The 19,399-nt window shown below is 40.8% G+C and overlaps 2 protein-coding genes across 3 annotated transcripts in view; one reads left to right on the forward strand and one right to left on the reverse strand.

Moving 5' to 3' along the window:
* The window catches only part of cwc27 (CWC27 spliceosome associated cyclophilin), a 303,583-nt gene extending 298,965 nt beyond the window's left edge, over nt 1-4,618 (reverse strand). Inside the window, exon 1 of the mRNA XM_041193079.1 lies at nt 4,378-4,618. Within this exon, the coding sequence (XP_041049013.1) occupies nt 4,378-4,419 (42 nt within the window). The 5' untranslated portion in view covers nt 4,420-4,618. The remainder of the gene's footprint in view (nt 1-4,377) is intronic.
* Nucleotides 4,619-4,672: 54 nt separating this feature from the next.
* The window catches only part of srek1ip1 (SREK1-interacting protein 1), a 36,089-nt gene continuing 21,362 nt past the window's right edge, over nt 4,673-19,399 (forward strand). For both annotated transcript variants that reach the window (XM_041193099.1, XM_041193108.1), the window contains exons 1-3: nt 4,673-4,938; nt 11,160-11,207; nt 16,133-16,276. In XM_041193099.1, coding sequence (XP_041049033.1) covers nt 4,926-4,938; nt 11,160-11,207; nt 16,133-16,276 — 205 coding nt within the window. In that variant the 5' untranslated portion in view covers nt 4,673-4,925. The remainder of the gene's footprint in view (nt 4,939-11,159; nt 11,208-16,132; nt 16,277-19,399) is intronic.

A 19,399-nucleotide genomic window follows, 5' to 3' on the forward strand; every position in this document is an offset into this window, starting at 1 on the left:
TGTGCCCTCTAAAAGGGATCTGTAGCGAGCATGAGCAGGGAAAACCACAGCATAACTTTTCTATCAGATTGAAAGATTCTCAATGAGACGTGGAGACTTACTAAACCAGAAAGTTTAAGTTAGAATATTTAATTCATAGTAAGCTCATGTAGAGAAGATGAAATAGAGAGAAAGAAAGATAGGATTATGAGAGAGAGATAAAGTGATAGAAAGTAGAAAAATATTTTATTTTAAAAATATTAGATCTCCAACAATAATTAAATTCTGAAGGAATGAGAATCCATACTTCAGAACCAGAAAGTTTGCCTGGCTGTAATTAAGACTTATCACACTATTAAACTTTAATTTACACCCTAAAGTACCAGCCCTAAATTTTTCTGGTGTGTTTCATGGATAACTAGCAAACCGTACCTTCACACCCTTACATGGATTTCAATGTTGAATCTATCGGCAAGATACTAGTGAAGTGAAGCTTGTGGATGGACAGGGAAACTTGTACTCCAGCTTCCAGATTTCCAGACTTAACTGTCATACGGAGACTCTAGGAGTGACTTCAATTTATTCCATAATAAGAGTGAGTGCTGTCACCATCACTGTTATTTCCATTGCAAAATAGAGGCCAATGTTAAAGAGCTGAAATGTAGTAAAACATACCATGCCAAAGGCCAAGTGAGTAAGCAAACAGTATCTCTACTGCATCGCACAGACCACAAAGGTTTGACCACTGGTCCATTTTAAATTAAATGACCTCAAATGGGGTGCTAAACTAGCCCCAAAAATCCTAGTCCAGGGAGGGAGAGGGGGAAAATATCATACACATTGTACATTTCCTATTGCAGATTTCTGTCCATTGACCCTTATATGGACAAAGGATTAGGCTACCTATTGGCTGATAGCTTAAAATGAATAATAGCCATTTCAGTAATGTATTGGTGGACTCTTGCACCCATGTAAAGTTACAATAAAGCTAATGATTCTGTGCTTCCAGCAGGGCATCAAATTCAAAGTGAGTGCGCTGTATCACGGATTCTCCAACCAGTATTCCCCTTTCAGCAAAGCTCCATTGCTGTTGCTCCATCAGTAAAGTTACAATTATACCAACCAAAAGTCACTACTGTCACAAGAGAAATAGTAATGATGTAAAAAAAAACTTTTCTTTAAAACACAAACATTAGCATGTTATTTGACTTGAGATTCACTCAAGTTAAAACTGAAAATGTTAAAACAAGATGAATTTCCAAGTACAAGCGGTTTGTTCAGAATATTCTATCCCCCATCCACTAATTGATAAAACATTTCAACAAAGTCTAAGGAAAATTATAGATTTCACATCTTCTGTAAGTTACCTCATTCTAAATATGGATTTTATGGCTTACCATAATTACAATTCAATGACAGGTACAGTTGCATAGTGATTATGTTACTGAAATTGTAGTCGAGAGATTAAAAAAATACTGGAAATATTTAGTAGATCAAGCAGCATCCGTGAAAGGAGAATCAAAACTGAAAAAGGTGAGAGATTTAACAGGTTTAAAGGAATTACAGGAGATGATGGTCACAACACAAGAAATCAGAGCAGGAGAAGGCCACATGGCCCACTGAGCCTACTCCACCTTTTCATGGCTGATCTTGGGCTTCAACTCCACTTTTCCACCCACTCCCCATATCTTTTGATTCCCTGAGACACCAAAAATCTGACTATCCCAACCTGGCGTAGAGAATTCCAAAGATTCACAACCCTTTGAATGAAGTAATTTCTCCTCATCTCAATCCTAAATGATTGGCCCCTTATCCTGAGATTGTGCCCTCTCATGTTTTAGATTCCCCAACCAGAGGAAACAATCTCAGTGCCTACACTACCAAGCCCCTTCAGAATTTTGTATGTTTCAATGAAATTGCCTCTCATTCTTCTAAACTCCAGGGAATGTCATTTGACTCAGCTTCTCATCATAGGGCACCCCTCTCATCTGAGGGCCCAATCTAGTGAATCATCGCTGTAATTGCAAGTAAATCCTTCCCCAAATATGGAGGCCAAAACTGCTTACAGTATTCCAGGTTTGGTTTAACCAAACTCCTGCATAACTGTAGCAAGGCCTTCATGCCATTTGCCTTCCTAATTGCTTGCTGTACCTGCATGCTAACTTTCTCAGTTCTTTGTATGAGAACACCCAGGTCTCTCAGATGAAGTCAAGTGGAATGCGGGGTGGAACAAGGGGTGCTCAAATGAAGGGAAAATGCCAGGAGAGTAGGGGGACAGACCAAGGCCTGATTTGGTAATAAGTGCCACCATGATGACTTGGGTGGGTCAAGTGGTGGAAGGTATAATCAGGCAGGGAGGCTTCTTCCAGGGGAAAGGTGGCATCACCCCATAGCCAGGTTTCCATTAAGACAAGACATCATTCAATCATCCACAATAAATTCAAGGATGGGAAGGACCTGCTTGCAAGTGAACAAACATTCTGGGAGATGCAGAGAGGAAAAGATTGGTCCAGTGGCAGCATCCGCAGGGTCAGCACTAGGACGGGTGAGTTGGATGAAAAACAAACTGGTGAGATAACCACAAGCAGGCACAGCGGGTGGGAAGGATAGCAAGAGAGTAGTATGGGGCAATTGGGGTTGCTGCTCGAAAAGATGCAGCAATGAATGCCTCAATGAGTCCTTTAGAAGATGCCATGATCAGCACAAGAGTAAACTGTCAGCTTATCTAAGAGGGAGTCAAGCTTGTGATAGACAGGAGAGTAGGAAAGTCAAGGAGTACTGAAGAGTTGGGGTAGGGATTTTAGAGGACAGTAGTTGAGAGGGGAGAAATGAAAGGAAGCATGATATCAGGAAAGATGGATCTAGGAGAGGGTAAAGAGAAAAGTAAACAAATAGGGAGAAAAAATGCAAGTAGAAGTGACAGGCTTGAGTCAGGAGCGACAGCCAAAACACACATGCGAATGAACACAGAGAAAACTCACGTTGCATAGGCTTAGTTACGTAGCAATTATTAGAAGCAACTCTACGACTTGAGCCCATAATCCAGGCCAACACTACCTGTGCCAGTACTGCTGTACACTCTATGTAACCATGCATGCAGGTTTCAGTGTGAATGCCTTTTTCTACATTCAGTTTGTGAAAACAATGAAGATGCAATTTTCTGTTTTCTAAACAAGTCCCAATACACTATAGTAACCCTTCAGAGCTATGCAGGCTCAATTTTAAAACCCAGATAGGCATCTGGATATGTAAATCAGACACTGTAAGAAACTGAGCCTACCTCTCAAGTGAGCAGTGTCACAACTCTCCAAGAAGTCTTTACCCATTAGACAAGGATCTGCCACTTTCATAAAGGTCTCAGAAATAGCAGTCAAAGTCACTACACTTCGATTTGAGACCAGGTGTCTCACAAATATATGCCTGGTTTTGTCTGATATTGTGCAAATCAAATAAAACTGAGATAATCTCCGTTGTTACATGAAACTCTCAACCCTCTACAACTGATCTCTCTCCAGCCAACCTTCTCTCTTACCCCTTCTAATTGTCTCACCTCAGAGTCAGAACACTGCCGGTTCTAATCTCACTCGAGGCATTAATGCAGAAAATTTGGACCGGTAGTTCAGTGTGATATGGAGGGGGTGCTACATAGTCAGAGGTGCCACCTTTCAGATGACACATTAAACTGATACTCAAGCGAACATGAAAGATCCCATGGCATTATTTTGAAAAGCAGAGGAGTTCTCCCTGCTACCTCTGCCAATATTTATCCCTCAACCAATGTCACTAAAACAGTTGACCTGGTCAACATCACATTGCTGTTTGTGGGACCTACCCTCGAAAAAAATTGGAGGCCACATTTCCTACTTTCTAACAGTGACGATGCTTCAAAAGTGCTTCACTGACTGTAAATGGGACATCTTGAAAGACACTATCTAAATGCAGGTCTTTCTTACTCCATCCTTCCAGTAACATCTCCTGTGCCCAATTAGCAAAATGATCTGTACAGGGGGTCTTGTATTCCATCCATCCATCCTCGTTCAGAGGGTTGGCAACACTACGAGCAATCTTTCTCCACTGATTTCTATTCTCTGCTGCCCTTACTGCCTGTCCTAGAGAGGCCAGTCCACTTCCGAGAGTATCCATCCAAGTCATCTTCGGTTTTTCTTGTGCAAGCTTTCCAGCTGTTTGGCCTTACGCTACACCCCTTTCTCCAAACAGGAAATGTTCCCTCAAGAAAGTAACTTAGACAAAGTACATGACCATTTGGACGTAGCCTGTAGAAGAAACTAGTCCCATTGGTCAAATGGTCTTGTTATTGAATTAATTTACACGCATTGGCCCTCACATGAAGACACCAACTTGTATGCTTGTTGCCCCAAGTTGTAGGGATGTCTTTACCTTGCCACTGCTCGGCGGTTCCTGGATGTAGATGTTGCTCATGGCGGCCGTTTAGAACGCGAGCCCGGTTTAAAACCAGGAACGCGCTCGCGCTACGGTTACCGATCCCTGGAACCCAGGCGGGCCTCCCTCACCACACGAAAAAAGCCTGTCTATGAAGTCGTTGTTTCCAGACCATCCAATTATTCGGCTCCACTAGGAACCTGCCTCCCCGCGAATTTTTTATTTTTTTGATCTACGCGTCTCATCCGTCGCGTCGGACTGATCCGCTTTGGCTTGCGGCAAAATCCGTCCTGAAAGCAAACGGCCCTATGTCATTGACGTACAAATAGAGACATTAACTGTAACGAGAGGATTTAAAATATCTTGTATGATTTTGAAAGGCAAGCTTAAATCTAATATTTATTTTTATTGACGACATTTGATTTTTTTTATTGCGGTTACAAATGGAGTCACAAATGTGGCTGGTGGGAAGATAATAAACGGTGCACCAGAGCGGCAAGTGTACTTGGGAGATTTCTGGAATTAGAAACGAATGGAACTCTTCAATGGCTTTTTCAGGTGAATGAATATATCAAACATAATAACTTGTAACTTGTACTCCTTTCCTAAATGTAAGGAGAAGGAAATCTAAACTTCAGAAGTGCTTCAAAGATCAATCGGTGGCAAATGTGACTAGTGGAATCTTGTGTTCAGTATTTGAAGCAGCAAAACGATGGGTAGATAGGGAATAGAAACGGTGTTCAGGTCAATTATCACGAAAAATGTACGGTTCTTTATACAGCCTTCCCCCGCCCACCACGGCCGCAATAGTTGGTTCATATATGACTCGGACAGCAGTTATCCCGGCAATAATATCCGTTTCAGGAATTTGGACAGCCTACACCAGGCACCTCAAAACACTGGAGCAGTGCCACCAGCGGTGCCTTCGCAAGAATCCAATAGCAAGAAAGGTGGTCGAACAGCGGCGTCCTCTCCCGAGCCAACTTGCCCAGCATCAAGGCACTAATCACTTAAAACCAGCTCTGCTGGGGCAGAACATGTCTTACATATGCCTTACACTAACCAACAGCTCTACTTGGAACTTGATCATGGCAGGAAACTCCCAGGAAGACAAGAGAAATGCTTTAGGGATGTCCTCAAAGCTTCCCTGAAGAGGTCTAACATCACCACTGACTCAGAGGAGCCCCTGCTTGTGACCAACCAAACTGGAGAAAGTTTATTCAGGAGGGCACTGAACACATCAAGAGACTTCATTGGGACCATGCAGAGACAAAGTTGAGGTGTCGGAGAGAACGCACAAACCTCCAAACAGCTTAACTATCCAACCCTCCAAGCACCTCCTGCCCCTCATGTGATACAGTATGTAGATCACATACTGAACTTATCAGCCATCTCAGAACCCATCAAACCAGATTAGAAAGAAGTCATCCTTGATCCTGAGGGTCTCCCAAACAGAAGAGTTAAGGATTTTACCGCCAATAATGGATCCGAAATAGAATAGCACAAATTTCAAAAGTTAATGTCACGCTTAACCAACCTTATTTATTTCTATGAGAAAGTAACAGAATGAATAGAAAACTGACTATAAACAGTAGGGATTTAACAACTGTTACTCAGACTGATGCTCCACAGCGATTGGTGCTGGGACCAGTATTTATATAAATGAGTTGCATTCGGGAATCTGAAATATGATATCAAAATTTGCAGACAATGCTAAATTGCGGCGTATAGTTAACGTTGAGGATTGCTGCAACATAATACAGTAATACTTTTAATAAACTTGTAGAATGAGCATGAAAATTTCACATTCATTTCTGTATAGATATAGTGAGGTGGTGTATTTGATAGAGGCCAAATACTCTTTGGAAAGTCAGAATCTAAATGGGATAGGGGTTCAAACAGTTCTTCATTCATAAGGGTACTCAGATGGTTAGAGAGAATCAAAGGGAAATGTCCCAACTCCAGAAGATTTGCAGAATATGCTCCTGTTGCAGTGGATGAGGGTCTATGTCAAGGAGGATCCCCAGAAGGTGAAGAGCCAGCAGGCTGTTTACAGAAGAAGCCTCCAAGATCATCTTCCTTTCCAGCGTCCTATCCATGGAGCATGATGCGGAGGTCTTTGTTGTCAAACACTTGCTGTTGTAGTTTGTAGAAGGCTGAACTGGTGCAGCTTATCCAATGTTGGATCTCTTTGTCAGTGGTTGATTTAAATTTTGTTTTGGTAACAATCAAGTTTCTTGTATGCAGAAGGGCATAGTGTATGCAGATTCTTGTATGCAGAAGGGCGTAGAAGTGGCGTAGTGGTAATATCACTGGAATAGTAATCCAGAAACCCAGATTGATGCTCTGGGGACATGAGTTCAAATCCCACCTGGTGGAATTTAAATTCAATCGATAAATATAAAGCTATTCTCAGTAATGGTGACCATTAAAGTATCATTGATTATCAACCTTTCCTGGTCTGGTCTACATGTGACTCCTGACCCACAGGTTGACTCTTAACTGCTCTCTGAAATGGCCTAGCAAGCCACTCAGTTCATTGGCAAACAGGGATGGGCAACAAATGCAGGCACATCTCATGAAAGAATAAAAAAAAAATTGAATAGATCAAGAGTGATTTGCAAATCTGGTGCAGAGTAGACATTGGCACTGCAGTCATCTGCAAACTGGAGATCATGTATATCTGTGCACAAAGGTGACCGAGGTTAAAGAGTTTTATAATACTGACATTGTCAGATGGATTTTAAATAGTGTAGGGGACTACCTCTGGGCCCCTGTATGCAAATGTAAGAGAGGTGGTAATCCCAGGCACCAGAGACACACTGATCAAAGCTTCTCTGGATGACATCATCATCTTTTCTCAGATCCATTGTCGGTGCGCAAACTGATAGCATCTGCAAATAGTTTGAACTGGCCTCTGGAGCCAAAGCAAATCGCATACATGATGAACAAATCTCTAGATAAAGGGGGAAAAATGCCTAACATCACTGTTCTCTTGTTGGCCACCTGGGTATATGGCTCCATCAAGCTGTGCATACACCCTTGGTACACAAACACCAAGTGTCACTACACGCTGGGGTTATACCTATCCCCATTGTTGTGAAGGATTGGTCAGGCCATGTTGCTGTGGAACTCTCCATTCAGTTGGACCATGCCATGCCACCTATCCCTCATGAGAAAGTTTGTGCAGAAAAACAAGTTTGACCACAAGTCCATCAGGCAGTGGTCCCCCTCGAAGCCCTGCAAGAAAGGGAGATCTAGAGTTTTGAAGAAGAATGAGAGGTGATCTCATTGAAACCTACAAAATGCTTAAGGAGATAGACTGGGTAGATGCACATAAGATTTTTTCCCTGGTTGAGGAGCCTAGAACCAGGGAACACAATTTCAAAATAAGTGGGAAGCCACTTAGGACCGAGATGAGGAGAAAGTTTTTTACTTGGAGGTTTGTGAATCTATGGAATTCTCTATCCCAGAGTGCTGTGGAACCTCGATCATTGACTGTGTTTAAAGCAGAGATTGGTATTTAGAAATCTGTCAGTGACAAAGGGATATGGGGATAGTGTGGGAAAAAGTCAACAAAATTAATGATTAGCCATGGTTGTATTGAATGGCAGAGCAGGCTCAATGGGCTGAATGGCGTACTCCTGCTCCTATGTGATAGTAGATTCCATCAGATAGTTCTTTGAGCAGACCATCAAAGTCATTTGGCAGATTGCCTCATCGCCAAAGCTTTCGAACAAACATCAAAATGTGGCTTGGCTGGTTGTGAGAAGAGCTCTCCCCATCAGATCCTCCTTCCATGACAGGGTCTTACACCCTCTGCATGTTTCCCTCAAGGCGGCTGAGGTGGGGAAGAGACTGTTGTCCACCTCTTCCTGTAACGTGCCTTTGCAAAGTAGGTCTGGAAAAAGCTACAGTGGTTTTTGTCCAGGTTCATCGCAAGCAACTCTGTGACATGGGAACCTGTGCTCTACGGGCTGTTCTCAGGGACACACACGGAGATAACATCAACAGCTGCTGGAGAACCATCAACTCAGTGAAAGGTGCTCTTTCATTTGCCCAAAACTTGTTAGTCTTCCAGTGCAAAGGAGGGTTGTAGACTAGCATGTTCCAGGTCCAGGACTATGTGCTGAGGGACACACTAAAGCTTTGGATGGCTGCTGCATAGGCACAATGGGAAAAAGGCTACCATCCAAGTGGGATGAGTATCTGGTTCATGGTTCATGTTAATATTTGAGAGGTAATTTTTAGTTCTGGGAAGATTAAAGTTTAACTGTAGGAAAATGAGGTAAATGCAATCAAAGCAGCTTGGAGCCCATTACACTTAAATGGTTGGGGCTACATTGACTTAAGGGGTTAACAGCTAGAAGGATAAGATCCCATAACAGCAGGTGGGCTTACTTAGCTGGAGAACTGGAGACGTGATGTCTATGCTGCTTGCAAAGAAGTTCAGTCCAGAGATATGTTTTGTTTTGGAAGTTAAAACTAAATTAGTTCAAAAGTATTCATTGAACCCTGAAAGGCTATGTCATCGTGGAGATAGCTGGAGCTTCTGACGGTTCTCTAGTTTCAACACTTTTGTGTTTGCTGGGAGAGGGAGTTAGTTGCAGTTTGGACCTGGTGTGGTTTGCAGTTGACAGAGGAGCCTTGGGAACTGTTAGCAGGCTCAGGCAGTTAAGGTGCAGTGAAGTCCTGGGGAGCTGAGAAGCTGACAGATCACTGGTTCTGTGCCAGGTAGTTAGGGCTCAGAGAAGCCCTGGGAGCCATTTACAGCTCAGTGCAACCAGGAGACTGGAGTTCGGAGAAACCCAAGGCAGTGCCAGCTTAGCGAGGCCAGCGATCTGTACCAGTAATTAGAGGCTGGAGTACAGTTTTGTGAATCCTCTGGAATGCAATCTCGGAGAAGAGATTGAACCACTTAGAGGTGAGCAGTCATTGAGATAATCTGAGTCAGAGCGGCCTTTGAGGGAATTTGGAAGCGAAATCTTGGAAAGTGAGGAGTTAAAATCCCTCATGAGGGAGACAAAATTTTAACAAGATATTGTAACTCACAGTGGTCATTGACATCTGGGTGGGTTGCTGAGAAATCTGTGGGATTTGTCTTGGTTGCATCTGCCACTTGCTGTGCAGTGTGGTGTGTTTGACCATAGTTTGCCTGATACTTCATATTTACCTCATAATTCTGCATGTTAGGGTATAAGATAGATACTGCAGATTGTTTTACTTTTCTGACTTTGTATAGTAGAGTTTATTTTATTTGTTTAAAACCAAGAATCTTGTGGGTAACTAGAATTTCAAACTTTGTCTACTTTAAACAAAAAGTTACGAGTCCCTAACATGACATTCTCCCGCTGGAGCACACTGAGGGGTTGGAAACCATGTAAAACCACTCGAGCTGTATATTTGACATGGAATGGATATTGTAAAGATAAGCCATAATTGCAAGTAGTGAGGTTCTCAGGGTGCCATGTACTGTATTGGTAGAAACTGATCTCGTTTGAACTTTATGTAAGTCAACTTTGAACTGTCATATAATGTACTTTTATAAATGTTATGAATTAAGTATATTTTTGGGCAAGAAAGCACTGGAGTTTGTTTCTAAATGAATAGAATTGAAATGCAGAAAAGTTATCTTGACCTTAGATGAAAACCAGGTCCACACTTGGAGTACTATGCAAAGTTCCAGGCTCCATATAGTGAAAAGACATAAGTGTACAGGAGAAAGTTATATAAAAAAACATTGTGGTTTTCAGAAAGAAATTAAATAAGCAATTGAAGAGAAAAAAATGTAGAGCAACAGGAAAAGGCTAATAGAGTGAGATTAGCTGAGTTGCTCTTGCATATGATGAGCTGAATGGCTGTCTTCTGTGCTGTAACCATTCTATGATTCTATTTACAAGGATGATACCAGAACTAAGAGTTTACAACAATCAGGAAAGACTGGACAGGCCGGATCTTTTTTTCCCCTAGTAAAGACAAGACTGAGGTGACTTGTTAGAGATCTTAAGAGGAGTTTAATAGAGTAGGCATAAAGAGGATGTTTCCACTTGTGGGGAATCCAAAAGTCATGAATGTGTTGGTTACTAATAAGCCCAATAAAACAAGTCAGGAAAAGCCTTTTCATTATGAGTGGTGAAAATGTGGCATTTGCTACTAAGTGGAGTATTTGAGGCAAATAGCATAGATGCATTTAAGAAGAAATACATGAGAGAGAAAGGAATAAAAATGCTGTTGACAGGGTAAGATGAAGTATGGTGGGAGGAGTCTCAAATAGAGCATAAACATTGGCATAGACAACATGGGCCAATTGGCATGTTTCTCTGCTATAGTATCTGTGTAACGCTATGTAAACTAACAAAGGTTACACAGGGTTGGGTCTAGTGTCACCAACCCAAAACAGTTCTCCAAGTGTCTTCTCTTAAAGAAGAACAACTAATTTTATATAAGACATAAAAGTTTAATTAAATAAAGAAACTATCATTCCTAATCTTTTTGAGAAAGAAGTTCAAGTCTGTTCTGCCTTTCCTTATAATTGTACCCTTGCACTTCTGTAGGTATACCCTCATAAAAATGCCTGCAAACTGTTTTTTGATTGCAAGCACACTCCAGTGAGATACTTTATGCATCAGTTTGTTTGATATCATTGCAAAATCTGAGCCATTTTTCCTTGTATCATAATGCTAAATGACAATATTGAAAAAGTATAAATGTACAATGTAACAAATTGTGTTCCAGAAAGATTATTATGTATCAGTTCTAATTTTAAAACATTTTTTCAGGTCCAAATAAAGATAATATCCGAGCAGGATGCAAGAAATGTGGATATCGTAAGTAGCAAACATTAGAAATTTTTAGCTACCATTATTCACAAAGACAGCATTTTGCTAACTAAATTTTTTCTGACCACTAGCAATGTAATGTAAACCAGTGTTTCACTGTCCCTGTGTAAAGTTTTATTGGGTTTCCTGATATTTTCCTTTGCTTGTACTATGAATGTTATTTTTCCGAAGGAACAAAACATTTTCTACTGATCATTGCAATTGCAAGCAAAAGTTTACTGTTTTTGAAAAATAATTAGCATTCTTGTTCTCTGCAATTTTAAATCTATTTGTAGATTTGCCACAGCATAGGTTTTTCTGAATCCATGGCCTTGCCTCTCCTTCCCTCTAACCTCCTCCAACCTCACAACCTTCCAAGATATTTGTGCTCCTCCAATCCTGGCCTCTGGTGCATTCCCAATTATAATTGCTCCCCTATTGGTGGCCATGCCTTCTGTTAGCTAGGTTCCAAGTTCCGGAATTCACTCCCTGCACCTCTCCACCTCTCTGCTTCACTTTCTTCCTTTAAGGTACTTCTTAAAACCTACCTCTATGCCCAAGCTTTTGGTCATCTGACATAATATCTTCTTGTTTGGCTAGGTGTCTTACTTTATTTTTTAATGCTCCTGTGAAGCACCTTGGGACATTTTATTATGTTACAGGTGCTAAGTAAATATAAGTTGTTGTTTGTGAATAAAATGGGCACTTTCCAAGCTACCCAAAAGCACCAATATCTTTCAATAAAACTACCTATAGTACAGAAAAATAAATCATTTAGGCTCAAAGTTCTACTTCTGGAATTTGGAACCTCTAAAATTTTCACAGTGCAATTTGGTGCAATTTCATCTCAAATATACTTGAACTCCGTCTGTAAACCTCTTTGTCTTGCTGCACCTCTCTGCCCTTCAAAAGTTTCCTTAGAACCGAATTCATCCTCAGCATCTTCAGCACTCTAATCCAATCCCTGTTAAATGTTTTGGGAGCTCTTGTAATGTTTAAGGTGCTAATTACAAGTTGTTGTTCATTTGGTCATAGGGAGAAGAGGAGAATTGGGAAGTTGGAGAGAAAGCAAGGCAATAGAAAAAGGGAAGTAGGAAAAAGAGAGGATTGGTAGAGGGAAGGGGAAGGAGAGGGAGATTGGGGAGAGGGGAGGGGAGGGATAGAGAGAGAGACAAAGGATAGGGGAAGGGAAAAGAGAGGAATTTTTATCTCCATCTGAGAGAGCATATGATGCCTTGGTTTCATAGAAGCTTACAACATAGAAAGAGGCCATTTGGACCATCATATTTCTTCCAGCTCTTTGAAAGAGCTGTCCAATTTAGCCCGACACTCCAACCTTTTTTCTCATAACCATGCAAATTAGTCCTTTTCAAGTACATGTCCAATTGCGTTTTTAACAGTTTCTGTCGAATTGGATTAAATCTTAGCAACCTTCTGTGTGAAGAAATTTGTTCTTATTTCCTTTCTAGTTCTTTTATCAATTATTTTAAATCTATGCTCTACATGCCAGAGGAAATAGAGCAAGTAGAGAGAAACTACCAAAACCCCTATTATTTTGAATACCTAGAACCATAGGAAAGTTACGGCACAGAAAGAGGCCATTCAGACCATCATGTCTCCCTGTAACTGTCATTGCTCTAAGGAGAGCAATCCCAGCTTCTTCAATCTCTCAGCATAGCTGAACTCCCTCATCTGTGGTGAACCTCCTCTGTACTACCTCCAATGCCTTGACATTCTTCCTAAAGTGTGGTGCCCAGAATTGAATGTTACACCCCAGCTCAGGCCTAACCAGAGATTTGTAAAGGTTATCATTACTTTCTTGTTTTTTGTTTATTCAGTGCCCCCATTTACAAAGCTAAATATCGCTCATGCTTTCTTAACTGCCTTCTTAACTTTCCCTGCCACTTTCAAAGATTTGTGAATATACACTTCCAGGTGCCTTTGTTCTTGCATCCCCCTTCAAAATTGTATTGTTTAGGTTATACTGCTTCCCCATGTTGATTTTCCCATAGCACATTGCCTCACACTTATCTTCATTAAATTGCATCTGCAGGTACTTGTTGCATAGTTGTTATTACTGGACTAGTAATCCAGAGGCCTGGGCTAATGATCTGAAAATATGAGTTCAAATTCCACCACAGCAGCTTGGAAATTTAAATTCAGTGATCATGGCTCAAGGTCATCCATATTTTTTGGGCACAAAAATGCATGTTTAGGCCTATGCTTGGTGTATAAGTCGACCCCATCCTATTTCCAGCATGGAAGTACAGGTTTAGGGTTATATTTGCCTTCTAAATCAGCACATGGGATCAAGCAGGTGATATAGGCGGTATTGCCAAGAAAATGTACGGGAGTTTAAGATACACATATGTGGGTTGGTGAGGGTTGTTATCTCCTTTTTCTTTTTCCTCCTACTTCTTTTCTCCTTTCCCTTATTCTCTTTCTCTTGCAAATATAAGTGCATTAAATTATTGCAGTACTGTAAGGTTTTTTTGTACTGTTATTCATGATTGTTGTTAAAACTTAATAAACAGAAATTTAAAAAAAAGACACACACAGAGCAGACTACGCATGACGGCCAACAAACAGAAATGGGTCCTTCTGCAAAACGCATGAAGTACAAAGCTGGTTTCAAGCTAAAAGTCATGACATTTGCTAACTCACCAAATAACTGTACTGCAGCAAGGGAATTTGGTGTTAGTGAAAAATTGGTGCAAGAATGGAAGAAGAAAGAATCTGACCTGAGGAAGATGCTCAAGACCAAATGCGCCATGAGAACAGGAAGCAGCCACTGGCCTAACCTTGGGAAACGTATATCAGAATGAATGCTTGAAAATCATCAAAATAGCTGCATTGTCATCAGAAATGCAGTGCGTATGTACGCATTTAAGTGGCCAAATCAAACTCTGAGTCCAGCAAAGATTTCAGAGCAACAGCTATTTGGGTACCCCTCTTTATGGAATGAAAATGTTTAGTGTTGTGGCAGAAAATCAAGATTGCTCGGAGACTAGTAAAATAACTCAATTCCAAAATTACCAGTTTCCAGTGATTCAGCATCAGACGGTGGCAAAAACACAAGTACCCATTATGTCACAACGGCAACTTAGATGAAACACCCATGAATTTCAATATGCCCAGCAACCAAGCATTCAGATCATTCGAACAAAAAATGCAAAATATCCAGTTCAGTGGACGGAGAGGAAGATGATTTCTTGTGGAGGGATGACTATGAAACCGAAAGCGCCAAATTGATCTGGAGTGGGATCCCTACATTGATGCCATAGCCAAAGTGACTCAGGATCAGTTCAATGAATTCTGCATTGGATGTCCAGAGCGATAAATTGACGGTTTTTAAAAGGTTATGATTGTGCTTCAAACTATCCTTGTTGAATTATTTCATTAAATAAAACATGACACGTTGTTTTAATTTTAATTACTGATGTTATTTTTTCTTCAAATTTCAAAATGGTAACGACCTACACCAACACTGGTGGTTCACATTTCATTCTCAAATTTTATGCTTTTATACATAAGCATAAGTCAATTCCTGTTTTTGGAAGGATTTTTCAAAGCTTCAGGGTAGACTTATATGCTGCAATCTATGGTAAATAAATCTGGATTATTTTTTAATTATAGGTAGTATCAGTAATGATGACAGTGAAATGACCAGATTGTCATCTCATCTGGTTCACTGATGTCCTTCAGGGAAGGAAATATACTGTCCTTACCTAGTCTGAAATGGCCTAGCAAGCCATTCATTTGTGATCAAAGTGCTATGAAAAAGTCACTTTAATGTTGCATGATATGCTTGTACGGTAAATTCAAATTCTTCCAAAGTCCAATATCCTTTGATTAGTTCCATGGGATATTTTGCATCCACCTATACAGGCAATGGAACTGTGGTTAACGTTTCCTTTGAAAGACATACCTCCAATAATGGGGAAGTTGTTCAGAACAGTACTGCAGAGAAGTGTCAGCCTAGAATATGTGCTCAAATCCTTTGAGTAGAACTTGAACCCAAACCTTCTGATTCAGAAGTAGGAATGTTACCACTGAGCCAAGGTTAACATTTGGAAAGCTTGGGCTTGTTGAATCTGATCAACATGTTGCAGATTTGTTTACATTTTATTAATTTTGCCGACTTTTCTTTAATTCATTCTCAGGGTGTCGATCCCTGAGAAGGTGCTGAAGTGCCGCCTACTTGAACTTCTGCAGTAATGTGGTGAAGGTACTCCCACAGTGCCATAGGGTAGGAGGTTCCAATATTTTGACTTCGCAGCTATGATGGAATGGTGATATATGTCCAAGTTAGGACAGTGTCTTGGTGTTCCCATGCACCTCCTGCCCTGTACTTCTAAGTGTGAATAATGTGGGTTTGGGAGCTGATACTGAAGAACTCTTGAGTTGCTGCAGTGCACCCTACAGATAGTATCCATTATATTTATGGTACATCGATGATTGATGACATGGATGTTTAGGCTAGTGAATAAGCTAGTCTTGGGTACTGCAACTGCATCTATCCAGGCAAATGAAGTTGCATTATGCCCCTGACTTGTGCCTTTGAGATGGTGGAGGTAATTTGGAGAGTCAAGAGGTGAGTCACGTGGTACAATATAACCAGCCTCTGATCTACTTTAATAGCCATGGCATTTTTGGAGCTATTACTTTTGAGTTTGAGTCATTGGTGACCCCAGGATATTGATGGGAGATTTGGCAATGGTATTACCAAAGATTAGGCTTTCTCTTGTTGGAGATGGTCTTGGCAATATTGGGGCACAAATGTCACTTCCCACGTATCAGCCCTCACCTGGATGTTATTCAAGTTTTGCTGCATGTGGGAATGACTATTTCACTGCCTGATGAATTGTGAATGGAGTGCAAGTGGTTAGCGGACCCCAGTTTGGTTAAGTGATCAACTTTTGTTATGATTCCAGCTGGCCATCTGACCTTTGAATGTCGAAATTTTGTCCGTGTGGACCCTCAAAAGGATATTGTTCTAGATGTAAGTAGCACCAGCAGTGAGGACACAGAGGAGGAAGAGGAGCTTCAGCAGCTGCAGGATATCATTAGTAAAAAAGGTATTATATTTTACTTCATAATGTGAGTAAATACTGTGATTTGTAGTTGGCCTTTTTTTTTATTCATCTGAGTAAGGCCTGCAGTTATTACTGTGGTTTCCCTGACGGTGGTTTATTACAACTGATTAGCTTGCTCGGTCACTTCAGTGGGCTGTTAAGAGCCAATCATGTTGGTGTGGGGCTTGAGTCACAAATAGGCCAGAAAAGTCATCCAGATGTCATACACCCTATGTTACTAAGAGATGGGGAGGTGGAAGTAGTGGTAACTCCAGCCACAACTTTTCAATCCTTCTTGGATATTGGAGTGGTGCCAGAAGACTACAAATTATTATTAATGATGTTGGTGAAATGACTGTTCAATGAGTATGTATGACAGTCCTCTGCTATTTTAACTTAAATATTAATTTGTACAACTCGGTCTCTAAGATATAGATCATCCATGTCACTTTTCCCTTTCTATTGCAGTCTAATCCTCTTTTGAGTCAGGATGACTTTTTTTTTCTTATTATTTATTTATTCATGACATTACTGGTAAGGTCAGCATATAATACCCATCCCTAGTTACCCTTATTGAACCACAGTGGTGAAGATACCACCACAGCGCTGTTGGGTGGGAGTTCCAAGATTTTGTCTCAGCAACAATATATTTCTAAGTCAGGATGATGTATGACTTGGAGGAGAACTTGCAGATGTTAGGGTTCACATGCATCTGCTGCCCCTGTCCTTCTCGTTGGTAGAGGTCATGGGCTCAGGAGGTGTTGTCAGAGAAGCTTCAGCAAGCTCCTGCAATGCACCTTGTAAATGGTATATATGCACTGTAGCCACATTGCACTGGTGGATGTGTTGCAAATATCTAGTTCATAATTCATAAGTTTTAGAATATAATGTTTAGTTTTAGGAATTAAAGTGTTACATGCAAGATAAATGGAAAATGCTTGGTTAAGGAACTGACAAACAACTCTGATGTGAAGGCAAATCAAACAAGGCTAGGTTTAATTCAACCTTTGTTTATCTGACAAGGTCAGAGTCGATAGTGAAAAATAACTTAAACAATGGATAACCCATTTTTGGACGTACAGGTGGAGTCAGGGGGCCTAGTGTTATCTCCATAAAATAAGCTAAAAGTTAGCAATTCTGGGAAAGGAGGCCATAAAACTCCATTAGAGATAGAAATAGAAGAGTTGTGTTGAAGTTAAAATGTGTTTGCATTTCTGTTTGAACTATCCTAAAGCATTCCATGCTGCCATAGGGATAGTATTCAGCTTGGAGCCGTGGTTAGAAGTTCTTTTGTTTAAGTTACGTGTGTGTTTGCTGACAGAAGCAAGCAGTTCAGTTTGAGGAACAGCACAGTTGCAGCTTTGCATCTCATTGGAATGAGAGAACCAACAGGAGATGATAGTCAGTTAAGCCTGCATTTCAAGCAGAGAAAATACTAATTTCATCGTTCACCATGCCGAATGCAAATGGGGTTCTATCTCAGTTTGGATTTCATGAAAGAAAAGCAGCTGGAAGATTTGCTTTGGCTTGCAGCTAGTGGAAGAAATCTACAGTGGTTCTGAAAGAGCTTTCTAGCAGAAGACAGACATCAGAGTTAACTTGGAAAGCAGCTAAGTATCTGCTTGTAACCCAAACAAGGAACTGAGACATCCACAGATGTGAAGTCTATAAAGAAAAGGCGGAAGGTTGCGTAACCAAAAAAAGCTAATGGGAAGGACCTCCACTGAAAATTACCTCAGAGAATAGCAGGAACACTGAGAAGAAATCAAAGTAACTTCTTTTTGGCATACCTTTGGGTTCATCCCAGGAAAAATGAATGAACCTTAAAGATTTTTGTGATAAGGGAGATAGTAAGTAGTAGAACACAGTTCATTGCATAAGTAGTTATAAATTATCATGTTAAATTAATAGTACTGGCTTTGTTTAATTTTTATATGCAATAAAGTTTGTTTTTGTTTAAGGTGGCATAGCGCTAGACCAGTATTCCAGAGATTAAGGGTAATGCTTTGGGGACCCGGATTTGAATCCCACCACGGCAGATGGTGGAATTTGAATTCAGTGAAAATCTGGAATTAAAAGTCTGACGATGACCGTGAAACCATTGCCAAATGTCACAAAAACCCAGCTGGTTCACTAATGCCCTTTAGGGAAGGAAATCGTCCACCCTTACCTGGTCTGGCCTACATGTGAGTCCAGACCCACAGCAATGTGTTTGACTTGTAAGCACCTTCTGAACAAGGGCAATTAGGGATGGGCAATAAATGCTGGCCTAGGCAGCGACGCCCACACCCTAAGAACAAATAAATTTTTTTAAAAATCTTGCGGCCTTGTTCTAACAGTTAAACACTAGAGGTTCAAATTTCTCTTTTAAATGTTAACAATCCCTAACAGAATCATAACAGTGATGTTGGAGCTTCACTTATTTGGGCAAGTCAAGAATATCCATCGGACTCCTGACTTGTACCTTTTGGGTGATGGAAAGATTGTTGAGAGTCAGGAGATGAGAAACTCACCACTGACAATAGTCTCTTGTAGCCACGGTAGTCCAGTTAAGTTTTTGGTTAATGTTAATCCCCAGGGTAATCAGGAATTTGGCATGGTGGGGACAGGTGGCAGACTGGGATGAGGGCAAATGTGAGAGTGTTATTAGGTTTAGGTAATGTGGGGCTCAGGAGAGAAATGGAAACTGGCGTTTAGGGGTTGTGAGCTGGCTCTAAGGGTTTTGAGATAACACATTTCATGAATTTTGAGGAGGCCTTTGAAGATGGAGAGAGAAGCAGCACAGCTGAAGCATAGTGGCTGAAGGCTTCGCCACCAATAATGGAGTCCCGGGAGGTCGCCAATGTTCTGGAGTTTCCTGTGTTCATTGTTTTTAAGACATATTAAGACTTCCTGCAAACTTGCATAAAAACTTAGCCATTCACTTAGCTGTGTGTCAGCAAGAAGAGTTTGAAATGCAGCAGTAATTCAAGCATGTTATCAGGCCTAGTCTGTGCTGGAAATGTTAATGGTTGGACTGGAAAGGTCAGTGATGGATGCATTAAACACTTTCCATGAATATATTTGTGTTGGGTATTGTACAAAAATTTCTTTTAATTATCTTTAATCAGATTCATCCTACTTAAC

This window comes from Carcharodon carcharias, chromosome 1 (assembly GCF_017639515.1).
Source record: "Carcharodon carcharias isolate sCarCar2 chromosome 1, sCarCar2.pri, whole genome shotgun sequence".
NCBI classification, from domain to species: domain Eukaryota; kingdom Metazoa; phylum Chordata; class Chondrichthyes; order Lamniformes; family Lamnidae; genus Carcharodon; species Carcharodon carcharias.